This window comes from Ziziphus jujuba, chromosome 11 (genome assembly GCF_031755915.1).
Source record: "Ziziphus jujuba cultivar Dongzao chromosome 11, ASM3175591v1".
Taxonomy (NCBI): domain Eukaryota; kingdom Viridiplantae; phylum Streptophyta; class Magnoliopsida; order Rosales; family Rhamnaceae; genus Ziziphus; species Ziziphus jujuba.
Genome location: NC_083389.1, coordinates 27690758 through 27703012, shown reverse-complemented (window position 1 = coordinate 27703012; position 12255 = coordinate 27690758). Strand labels below are relative to the sequence as shown.

The following is a 12255-nucleotide window of genomic DNA, read 5'->3' as shown; positions in this document are numbered from 1 at the left end:
TTTATTTATTTTTTCTTTTTGTTTCTTTTTGTGTGCATATGCAAAATGTTAAACAGTCTCTTCACACTTCCACTTGCAATCTGTGGAGCCAATTTCTGTTTCCTCATACGTCTTATTGGGGATTGCTTTTGTTGTTTTCTTTGTTTTTCCTTGTTCTTGTTTCTCAGACTCTTCCACCGTACTGTGTTTCATAAAAAGCAAAAGTATGAATTTTAGAAATTTGAACCTGAAATGTGCTGCTGTTCCCCATTTTTGTTGTTTTGGTACACAATTCACGTTTTTCACAACCTTCTTTGTTTATTATTGTTTCGGGTCAAATTTGCTTTACAGCTTCAGATTAGCAACAAGTCAGCAAATTGTTTAGTCTCTCATGTGGACAATGTAAAAACCTCGAGCCCAAATTGAGAAACTCTGTAGGCTGTGGATGCGACCAGCAGAAAATGAAAGTTTGGAGTCTGAGTAAACAAGCCGAAACATAGCTGGCCCAAAGGAATTGATTTTAACTTGGATGATTGGAGCCCATTATTATCTATTGATTGATTGCAGTAAAAGTTATCATTTCTTAAGTTGTTATTTTGTTACTACTTTTGCGTGAATTCTATTATTATTATTATTATTATTATTATTTTCTTTTGCAAAACATACTTTCTAAGTGAAAGCAAGCATGGTATTATGTTTGAGTTACATTTTCATAGTAATTAAGATATGGGTTTTGCTCTTCACAATACATATGGTCTTTTTTTTCTTTCTTTTTTTTGGGTCATTTTCCATACTCGCAAATTTTCTCATTGGGATGTGTAAACTTTTTAGTTTTGGCACCTTGCCAATTTGCAAAAACAGAGGATTAAAAACTTACTTCCTTTTTTTTTTTTTTTTTCCCCTTTTTGTGAATAAATTTCTAAATGGTTTTCTTGATTGTCTGGTTGCACCAATAGGTGGCGTGATAGATGCAATATCGGGGACAACTTTGATGGTGAAAGCATTTCTGACAATGTGACAAATTCATATTCATGATGGTGTTACATCAAATACCATTTTTGGTCGCATAAGACATGGAAGATGTGGTTGTTTCAGATTATTTCATGGCTGATAGCTTATGACTAAGGTCCTAACTATATGCCATTTCTTTCTTCTTCTTCTTCCTCTTTTTTTTTTATTTCTATTTTTTTTTTTTATTAAAAAGAAAGATACGCCATTTCAATTTGAGCTGTCCTATTTTCAAACGTTAGATAGAGACGTTCACATTGCAATTCTCTTTGGCATTTTACTTGTGGTAAAAAAAGGGTTGGAATGTTTTTCTTCTGTGAAAGAGAGAAAGGAGCATGGAGGGAAGCTGAAATATTTCCATAATGTTTTTCTTGTTCAATCCCTTAAAGATAATATGAAATTTTATTTAGTGATAACGCATATTGTGATTGCATTACAGTCAGTGAGATGATATTTTTGACATATAAAATTATTTATTAAAAATATGCGAAATTATTGTCCCATAAGGATAGAATAAGATAATATATTATAATTTATAACCAATTTTTATCTCGATAAACATTTTTTTTTTTTAATTTTTTGGATGGAAGTCTCTATAAACCATTTTATATGTTAATTTGACAAACTTTCGAATCAATCAATGTTGCTGAAAATATATCCTTGAATCAACGATGCGATGATTTGACAACCATTCCTTAAACCAATGCCTGCCATCTTAAACATAGCGTTTTCCCAGTTGATTAAACAGTAAGCAGACACTGGAGTCTGGGACCCTAAAGCTTGTCAGCTTTCAATCATACGAAGAATCAAAAGATTTAGTCATGGATTTTCCATTTAAGTGGAAATTTGCCATTAGTTTTAATATTTTTCTTCATTGTCTAAATGTGGGAAATTAGGGGGACATAGGCAGCCTAATGTAGAGAAAGATGAAAAATGATGCTACAAAAGCACTACCATTTTGCTTCTTAATTACTAGCCCTTGGAAGACAATGTTGTCCTTTAAAAATGGGGCCGATTCGATGACATTTTGGGTGGCAAAGTATCAATCAGATTGACAAGCTTTTGCAAAATGGTAAAGTCCTGGTGTTGCTGGTTTTGTTATGGGTGAGTAGACTGGCTTTCAGGAGGAAAAGTTTGGGTTCTAACATTTAGATACTTCAAAACATTGAAACATTAGGCTCATTTTTGTTTTAGGGTTTGGTGTTGGGAAGTTTTTAATTCAGACCAGATTCAATTCAAGAAATTTGGGTTTACCCAAAATCTTCCAAATCGATATTCTAGTGCTAGATTATCTTCTTCTTTCATTGGGCTCTTTCAAATTTGAGGACCCAAATGGTGACCAATAGGACTGCCAAATATCCAATTTTAACACCATATTCTCTTTCAGTTTGTGGCATCCAAAATATAAACGTGAAAAAGTTTACTAAACCTGTCTTCCATCTCATTCATTCATTTTTCTTTTCTTTTATATTAATCCAAGAATTATTTTAAAAATAAGCTATATTTTAAAATTCTAAAAGATAGCTCATAAAAAGAGTTGATTGGATCCTTTACCCACCTAATTCACCAATCCACCCAATTCTTTTGAGTGATGTTTGATTGGACAACTTTATTTTCTTGAGAGTTATAGGTTATGATATTTGATACTTCTACTTTTGGATTTTTATAACATCATCAACTTAATAACAAAAATAAAAAACATAGAAGATAGGAATCAATAATAAATTGGAGAAAAGTTTTAGTGAAACAGTTTCTTTATGTACCAATTGACATAAAAGTGTTCTTGAACTATTCTTTTCAAAAAGAAAAGAGTAACATCATGTGCTTTGTGAGTAACTTATGTACTGTAACTATCAAAAATGAAAAAAAAAAAAATGGAAAAATCTTTACTTGCCTAAATTACCCTTAAGAAAAAATTAAATTGGCAAATGGGTCCTACCTCCCCTTTCTTTCCCCACTTCTTTCTCACTCTGTTGAATTCAACTGCCCCTGAGGATGGCTTTTCCCAACTTTGTTCTTGTTGTTCTTCTTCAATCCCAATACCATTTTTATCTTACCAATGACCTTCTTAGCAATATCATTCCCGCCTTTCGTTTCCCTTTCCTTTACGAGCCTAAACGGCGTCGTATTCTTCTCTACCTCCAAATGTTCGACAGCAGTCCCCAAAGAAGCCCCAGTCCTTCTAAAAGCCGCAACAAGTTCCGGATACAGCTGCTTCATCAACCCCTTGAATTTTTCCGACACATCGGACGTCGACATTGAAGAAGAAGACGACCCGTCGTTTCTGTAGTACCCAACCCTCACGTGCCCACTCGCGTACGCCCTACAAGCTGTCAGTATCTCATTCGCTCTATTACGGAAATACTCGGCGGTGAAATCTTCGAAGTTCTTCGACGGCCTGCGAAGCAAAAACAGCATCGTTTTGCATGAAAGAAAGAAGACATCTTCGTTGTAAGCCTGAGATTTTTTCTCCCAAATAGCCCGACCCAGCATCCCATGACCCGGTTCGTTGAAATAAGGCTTCTCATTTAGAACCAGAGCTTGGATTGAGAGCAAAACCTGAAGCACCGTCGACTCCGATGGATTCCACTTCTCCGTTTTCCTTCCAGCCCACGTGTTGAGCAGACTCAGACAGACCCGCCCGTTAGCGTATAGGTTCGGATTCAGCCGGAGACCGAAAGACCTGTAGTTCACCATAGGAGGTCGGTTGGGGTAATCCGGCGGGAAAGCCAAGTCGAAGAAAAATAGACCGTCGTGGTAAGGAGTGCCGGCGGCTCCGACGATCACGGCCCGGAGCAGATCGATCCGCTTCTCGTAGACCCGGACGTAGATCGAATCGGGCAGATGCTTATCCAACATCTTCCATTCCTGCATGATCTTCTTGTAAACCCTACTACCGCCATTGGTGAAGCAATCTGCGCCGCCGTCCTTCTTGGGTTTGTTCGTGCTGACGTAATGGTGGTCCGATTCGTCGGAAACAACGTGGAATCGCTCGAACGCGTACGGCTCTTCAATGCCTCCAACGACGCCGTTTTGGGATTTAGTCATCGTCGTCGTCGTCGTCGTTTTGCTCAGTGCGAGAGCCATGGTTCTTCACAGTACCTGAGGAGAGAGAGATTATGTAGGAGACAAATGGATCATTTGGAATGGACGAGAATGTTTCGATTTTGCTTTTGCTTTATTATTATTATTTCTCTCTCTCTCTCTCTCTCTCTACCCTTTTAATGATTAAGACGAGGTAGTCAGCAGTGGATCCCACCATGAGCTGAGAATCACGGACGGTGATCCAGGCACCTGAATCATCAGGGTCCCATGTTGATGTAAATGGACGGTGATAGGAGCATTTGGTACAAATTTTTTGGTGATGAATTTTGATAATGTTGTATGGGAGATAAAGCGTATTCCCCGTTCACGAATATCGCATTAATTTGTTGTTAACATGAGATACGTAATCTGTTAGTGGGGGCTTTTCCTTTGAAGCTTCTTAGAATTTCCTCTTAGCTTATTTTATTATTATTTCTTTTCGTAAATAACCATATCTAGGAAAAGCTTGGGACTAGTAGCTAAATATCTATTTGCTTTTATGCATACTTTGTATGGTGTTAACCACTTAACAGTATTTTTCCATGAGGGTGGTTTCACGGAAGCTAGCTTTTTGTTTAAGAAGGTCATTTTCAATGTCAAACTTCCACTTTGTTTTTCTTGGCCAATTTCAACATCAACTTCCATGCAAGAACCAAAAAGAAAGTTTGGGGCATGAAATTGATTTAGGATGGAATTTGGTAAATTAATTTTGGTCCCAAAGTCTTCATGATATACTTATTTTTTTGAGTATTTATGGAGGGTTAAATAGTAATGATCGAAATGGCAAAGTTTAAATATAGAAAAATATGTTCTAATTTGGTGAAGAAACTAAGCAATGGGTGTTCATACCACATCTAATGTAGCATTTGGAATAGACTATTTATTTGTCTCTATTCTAGAGAGCTAATTACATAAAAAAAATATAAAACATTTGCATAACATTACAAGTTTCCAACGTAATATCTACTAGTCATTTAGTTTTGCAATACCACTTACAAGATACACGTAAGTTATATTTAAAAAGTAGATAATAATAAGAATAGAAGTACTATTGGACTTATCTAACTTTTAAAATTTGCCTTTTTTTTTTTTTTTTTTGAAAAAAAGAAATTTAGTTTAAGAAAAATAACTCCTTATTTCCAAGAGTCCTATTAGAGATTCTCTAAAATCGTTAATTTTTGGTGATATCTAAATTGGATAAACTTACAAGGTACCTAAAAGACAGTTTTAATTAACCAAAACCATATTGCTTCCAAAATAAAAATTGTCTATATCCAAGATTTATATGTATAATTGAAAAAAAAAAAAAGGAAAAAAACGAAGGAATATTTTATGTCATGGTGTGTATTTCTTAAAAGCTTATGCGAATGAGATGGGCAATGCATCATGTAGCTTTATCCTAGTAGGTAAACGAAGCAAACAAAAGGTAGGAAAAGAGAGAAAAGAGGGGCCACCAAACAAATAAGTTTGGTGGTGTTGGGGGTGCAATGCAATTGGTAGGGACAATCTTTGGGTGATTGCCTTCCCTCCAAATTTTTTGTTTGTTTGCATTACATATTCTTTTTATTTTATTTTTATTTTTGTAATTTTTTTTGCCCTTTTGATGAGGAACCAGACTCCACTCCAGTGATTCCTTTCCTTTCTTTGCTTTATATAGCAAGCAAAACCGATCATACATTTTGCGTATTGAAAACGTAATGTCATATTTCTATCATTTTAGGCTCTGAAACTGCCTGCTGGTTTCCATGGCCTTATATACCAGATAAGGTCTCGGATTCACCATAGTGATATACCAAAAATACTACCAAATGTGATGGAAGATATATATTCTTTTTGATATTCCTGTCAACATTTTTTTTTTCTTGGTATATGCAACGAATGGAAGCAAAAATAGTTTCATAATAAATAAATAAATAATGGGAGGAAAATAAATAGAAAGGAAGTAATGGTACCCTTATCGATGAATTTGAATAATTTAATGAAAAGTAGGGACATAGTTCTTTCTTTTGGAGGTATATCTGGTGTTGCCAAATAAAAGAAAAACCATACCAGTTAATCAAACATCTATAAACCTTTTCCTTTAAAAATTATTCCGTCAAGTGAACAGTATTTTTTTTTTTTTTTGGAAAATGAGAAATGTCAAGTGAATAATAAGGACCAAAAAAAAAAAAAAAAGGGTTCTACAGTGGAAAGGGGAACTTGGATTTGTGAAGGTAAGTCTCTGATTAGCAATTAAGAAAGCATCTCCTTCTTTTAGCTTTTAAGTTTCCAGTTTTGACTCGCAAAAGAACTGTCTCAAATCGTATTCCACAGTCAAACATTTCACTAGTGTTTTGTAAGTATCAACTTTCTTTGTTCTTGTTTCTTTTGAATCTTTATTGTTTACCATCCAAAATTGCCTGGTAAAAATACAGTATAATATTTCTTCTATACCAAGCTTCTAAATCAACTGAAATTGGAAGCAAGAAAACATAAGTACGATTAATCAATAAGAAGTATGGACACCAACTCTCCAATTCCAAGCAACAGGATGAAAAAAGCATGGAATTGAACTTCAACTTTAACATGAATCAGAAAATTTATTTAATTGGAGAACCTGGAAGTGTTATGTGTGATTCACTTGTTGTAACCAGTAACAAACAAAATCTACAAGTGTTTTATGCGATATAACTGCTAATTTGCACAATTTCTCTACTTTTGGTTACCCAACATATTTATTTTTACAACAGCAAATTAGAAAATTAGCAAATTCTACAATTTGGAAGAAGGGGCTTTCGAGCTCCGACCTGCAATGAATTCCTGCATCTTCTTAAACTGCTCTTTGGTCATTCCATTGTAATATTCATGACCTCTTTCCTGAAAAAAGACAACCAGAACAGACACATAAATGGTCACGATACAGCAAGAAAAATACAAAGGTTACATTTTGAAGTTTACTTCGAGAATTGTTCTTCCGGCGACTCCCACGAACTCTCATAATTGTTACATTCTTTCCTTTCATTTGTATTTTCAATCATCTCTTTCACAATACATATCTATGGTCAATATAACCAATAGCTCCTACCAATCTGGCATCCCATATATATATATATATATACATATACTTGGAAATGAGAATAATTTAGTTTGCTAATGTGCACAAAAACTTGAAAGCTAAATTTTGCCTCCACTGCGAACCTAATGCAAAACGTGTTGAATCGCAAAAGGAGTATGACAAAGCTATTGTTGAGATCTTGAAGCTGCATAAGTAAAATAAGTACCTTTTCCAGTGCAAGAGCATGACCCAAATCCAGCTTGAGGCCATCATTAATGATCGACTTATACCTTAACACCATATCTTGATTATTCTTTATAATGGCCGATGCAATTTCTCGGGCTTTCTTCAATAATTGGCTTTCTTCAACAATATGGTTCACGAAACCCAACCTCTCAGCTACCTCTGCAGTTAAGGGTGTGGCTGTTAGCGATACTTCACGAGCTTTGTTCGGTCCTACAATGCGTGATAGCTTTTGAGAGAGTCCCCATGAAGGAAATATCCCAAACCTGCAACCAAAAGCTTTGATTATACATTTTTACTCAAAACAATTCTCAACCATATTTATCTCATCCATATAGAAAAAGGGATTTTCATGGTTCATCAATCAAAAACACTGAAGGGACAAATGAGAACTTGAAAGCAATAAGACCAAAATAAAAAACACCCATTTTTCTCCTCCAAATTACTCTACCAAAATTCAATGAGAAACCACTTTAGCAGGAAAAATATGTCAAATTCAATCCAAGCCATCAAGGTTTTGATGCTTTTGGCTATTCCCTATACACATCAAATTAAAAAAATGGTCCCAATAGCTGATTTCCCACTTAATAAGAAAGTAATAAAAATTTTCAATTTTCATTTATCAAAACTATTTGATCACCAAACCTAAAAAAGTTCAATCTTTTTCATATATTAGAAAGAAAAATCTCAACTTTATGCCAAATTTGCATAGAAAAAAAAGCGATACATAATATTTAAGCTGAAACACAAACCTCGCATGAGTATCCATGAACTTAGCCCCTTTAGTAGCGATCAAGATATCGCAAGCGAGCGCAATCTCGAACCCAGCTGTGACTGCGAACCCATTTATCGCCCCGATTATCGGCTTCCTGCACCGCTCCATCTGCGCCACCGGGTCGGTCTCTACGTCCTTCACGTCCCCTTTGAAGACGTCCTCTGCCGCCGTAAGGTCTACGCCCGAGCAGAAAGCCCGACCCGAACCCGAAAGAATGATTACCCTAACAGAGTCGTCTCGATCCAAGGCCTTGAATGACTTGGCCAGGTCCGTCATCATTGCTTTAGTCAGCGAGTTCAGAGACTTGGGCCGGTTGATGGTGACAAAAGCGACACCGTTTGGTTCGGGGTTGACGAGAATAAAATTTTCCGGCGAAGATTGGCCCATTGTTATTTTATTTTATTTTTTCAAATCTGAGACAAAGCGTTGGCGTACGAGCTGGGATTGATCGGGTTCAATGTCGAAGAGGGGTATGATTGAAGGTGGCGGTGCCTTGGAATGCGTGGCGGATTTATCGGTTTGACGTTTCTGGCCACGACACAGTGAAACCGATTGACAATGATGTAGGGACCACCTAGTTTAGATTGTCGCTAATCTGACCGTACATTCAGGGTATTTCTCAGTGCTGATTTTAATGCCATTCGTTCTATCAGTTTCGTTTATATGGCACATAATCGATTTTATCTAGATCTGACAATTTGGATCATGATATGGTGACACGATTCGAAAACGATACGAAATAAATGAGTTTGGATTTATTATAAATGGGTTCGGGTCATAATCGGGTCAATCCGTTTAACACGATTATTAATCGTGTCATTTTCGGATTGACCTGTTTAATTCGAAATTAACCCGTTACGATCCATTTATTAAACGTATCAGTTTCAACCCGACACGATTATATACCTATTACAACCCATTTAAATTTAATTTTAAATTAATATTTTATCACTAATATAATATTTAATAACTAAAAAATATTATAAATTAAAAATTTTATAAAAATAATTTTCTATTACTAATTTTTTAAAAACAAAAAATACATCTTTAATAAAACAAAAACATAAAAATAAAAAAAATAAAAAAAATTTCGGGTTAACGGGTTAATAGGTTAGTTTTCGGGTTAATAGGTCAATTTCAGGTTAACGGGTTAATAGGTCAACACGACCCGTTAAAATAATCGTGTTAAATGGGTCGTGTCGTGTTGACCTGTTTATAAACAGGTCGGGTTAGTGTTTTAAGTACCTGACACGATTAATAAATGGGTCGTGTTCGGGTTAGGCATTTTTGACACGATTATTAAACGGATTGACATGAACATGACCCACCAACCCGAATTGCCAGGTATAATTTTATCCCGTGTGTATATATATGTATATATATATACACAGTAAGTCTAGGATAGAGATGACCTCACATAAGCCATGCCAACTAAAAATGTGATAGAAATGGCATATGTTGAATGTGCATATCTGGTAGGAACAGTTCAAATTAAAGTTAGTGAGTTTAGGATAGGGATGACCTCACACAAGCTATGTGGATTAAAAATGTGATAAAAATGATATCCGTTGGATGTGCACATTTGGCAGGAACGGCACAAATTGAAGTTGGCTTTTACGTATAAATTTTTGTCCCCCTTCTCCCCTTCCCGTGAGCAAATTGGATTCTGTATATATATTCCAGCAACATAGTTCCACTATTTATCTTATATTTCAGGTTTCAAATGGAGTTTTGGGCTGAAATTTTGAGGGATATCTACAGACATATATAGAAGACTATGGTTCAAATTTTAGATCAAAATGAAATGGGAAAGTCCATTTTCTATTCCAAACAGATTGCTGTATCTGATGGGCCCAGTATGCAGAGTATGGGTTAGTTTTGGAGCTGTTTGGCCCATGATCCGGTTCCAGAACTTTCCTAGCTCTTGGAACAATATTTATTGATGACCAAGGATGCTTAAAACCAAGTTTTATAAGCAGATACAAAGGAGTTTTGCCATAAATGCCAACAAAAGGGTCATGTGGAGAGAGTATGCAAGGCTAACAAGAAAGATAAGCAACAAGCAAATGTTGCTAAAGATAATGCAAGTGATAATGAATCCGAAGAGTTGTTTGTTGCTACTTGTTTTAGTTGCATCAAGAATGATGAAGGATGGATCATTGATAGTGGAGCAACACACCATATGTTTCACAAGTATGAGTGGTCCACAAACTTGGATAGGAGCAGCCACAACAAAGTTAAAATTGGAAATGGAGCCTTGATGGAAGTGAAAGGCAAAGGAGATGTGGTGATACATACCACCAAAGGTATCAAAACTATCCATGATGTTCTCTATGTACCTTATTTATGTGAGAACTTACTTAGTGTAGGTCAAATGCTTGAGAACAAATATGCATTACACTTCTCAAACATGACATGCACTATAGTTGATCCACATGGAAATGAATTAATGTGTGTTGGAATGAAGAACAAGAATTTTAGGTTGAATATGGATGAAAATGGTGCATCGGTTGCATTGAACACCATAGTTGAGAACACCTCTCAATTTTGGCATAAAAGACTAGGTCATGCTAGCTTTAAGTCATTGGTAGACACATATGAACTTGTTAGAGACATGCCATTGGTGGAGAAGCAAGAACATGTGTGTGAAGTGTGTCAAAAAGGAAAGCATACTAGGCTAGCATTTCAATCTTGTTCTTGGAGATCAAAGGAGACGCTAGGACTTATACATTCGGATATTTGTGGTCCTATAAGTGTTCCATATATACAGTGAGTCTAGGATAGGGACCGACCTCACACAAGCCATACGGACAAAAAATATGATAAAAATGGCACCTATTGGATGTGCACATCTAGCAGGAATGGCCCAGATTAAAGTTGGCTTTCACGTGTGAATTTTTGCCCCCCTTCTCCCCTTACCGCTCATGAGCAAACTGGATTCTGTATATATATATATATATATACATATAAATACCTAAAATTTATATGCTATCTTCTGCTTTTGTATTTTATAAATTAAAAAAAATTTATTTGAAAGTGTAAGGGTTTCAATCTCTCTTTTTTTTCCTTTTTTTTCATTAAATTTCAAGATAGGAAACGAAGAGCAATAGGTCACGCCCTACATTTAAAAAAGAAAAAAATAATAACCAAATTTAAAATTAAAATGAGCAGAAACTTCAAACTTAAAATTCCATCAGTGGGTGAGGTAAAAGTGTTTTTTAACGCATTGGAATTATTAAACGGCTTTCCTTGGTAGAGAAAGGGGAAGAAAAATGGAGGTGAAACCTGATTGATATGACGCATAGCAGCAGCCTCATATTGTTTTGAAAGATTGGCAGTGAATCAAAACCTAATCTTGGAAATGGTGGAAAATAAGCTGGTGTGAGCTGGTTCAAGGTGGTGCGATTTGGAATTTTGGCAAACCCAGGTGCGAGCTGGGTGAAAGTGGGAATCTCGTTTGCTCACGAGCGGGAAGGAGAGAATGGGGACAAAAATTCACACGTGAAAGCCAGTTTCAATCTGGACCGTTCCTGCCAGATGTGCACATCCAACGGATGCCATTTTTATCACATTTTTTATCCACATAGCTTATATGAGGTCTGTACATATCTTAGACTCAATGTATTTATATATATAGATATCTATGTGTGTATGCATGCACCCGCACGCGCACATTATATTTTCGACATAATCTACGATTAGCCAAAAAAGACAAAAAAGAAAAAAAGAAAAGAAAAAAAGAGTATGCATAATCATGTTATATATATTCTTCTTTGGACTCGCCGTGGAGCTCAAATGGCAGAGTTTCCACATCCCAACCTGTGTGCGCTTGGGATCGAGTCGAAGGGAAGCCTGGGGCCCAACCACACTAGCCAAAAAATATATATATATATGTTCTTTTTGTTTTTGGTTTTTTCTTTTTTTTAAAACAAGATAAAAAATAAAAAATCTATATGCTTTTCACTGTGTGGCTGTCCATGGTTAAAATGAACTAAATTTTGAACATTTAAATCACTGATAATTCACTTTATATAAAAACTTATTACAAGCTTAAAAGTCTTCGGATGTCATTAAATTGAATGTGATTTAATAGCATATATGCGTGAGAGCATGTGGTGCCCTTCATAAAACA

The 12255-nt window shown here is 35.7% G+C and overlaps 2 protein-coding genes and 1 long non-coding RNA gene across 4 annotated transcripts; 1 reads left to right on the top strand and 2 right to left on the bottom strand.

Annotated features, from left to right (window-relative positions):
• The first annotated feature begins 405 nt into the window (after nucleotides 1-405).
• LOC125419225 (uncharacterized) lies at nucleotides 406-1407 on the top strand. Of its 2 annotated transcripts, none has more exons than XR_007238220.2 (2): nucleotides 406-545; nucleotides 936-1407. It is a non-coding gene; the product is annotated as an uncharacterized LOC125419225 (long non-coding RNA). The 2 variants fall into 2 exon arrangements; XR_007238221.2 differs by having other exon boundaries at nucleotides 413-551.
• Nucleotides 1408-2693: 1286 nt separating this feature from the next.
• LOC107418976 (putative ubiquitin-conjugating enzyme E2 38) lies at nucleotides 2694-4560 on the bottom strand. Its single transcript, XM_016027685.4, has one exon. The coding sequence runs from the start codon at nucleotides 4072-4074 to the stop codon at nucleotides 2953-2955; it is 1122 nt and encodes a 373-aa protein (XP_015883171.3). The 5' UTR covers nucleotides 4075-4560; the 3' UTR covers nucleotides 2694-2952.
• A 2070-nt stretch (nucleotides 4561-6630) lies between these two features.
• On the bottom strand, nucleotides 6631-8777 carry LOC107418973 (probable enoyl-CoA hydratase 1, peroxisomal). Its single transcript, XM_016027679.4, has 3 exons — nucleotides 8101-8777; nucleotides 7332-7614; nucleotides 6631-6927 (listed from the first exon to the last, which is right to left on the bottom strand). Exons 1-3 carry the CDS (start codon nucleotides 8508-8510, stop codon nucleotides 6823-6825), a joined length of 798 nt encoding a protein of 265 aa, XP_015883165.2. The 5' UTR covers nucleotides 8511-8777; the 3' UTR covers nucleotides 6631-6822.
• Between the last annotated feature and the right edge of the window lie 3478 nt (nucleotides 8778-12255).

Excerpts from the sequence above, each read along its gene's own strand:
- LOC107418976 (XM_016027685.4), bottom strand. The coding sequence starts at position 4,074 with ATGGCTCTCGCACTGAGCAAAACGACGACGACGACGACGATGACTAAA.
- LOC107418973 (XM_016027679.4), bottom strand. The coding sequence starts at position 8,510 with ATGGGCCAATCTTCGCCGGAAAATTTTATTCTCGTCAACCCCGAACCA. Across the intron at positions 7,615-8,100 it reads TTCATGGATACTCATGCGAG|GTTTGGGATATTTCCTTCAT; the intron begins GTTTGTGTTTCA and ends TTTTGGTTGCAG. Across the intron at positions 6,928-7,331 it reads ATGCTCTTGCACTGGAAAAG|GAAAGAGGTCATGAATATTA; the intron begins GTACTTATTTTA and ends GTCTTTTTTCAG.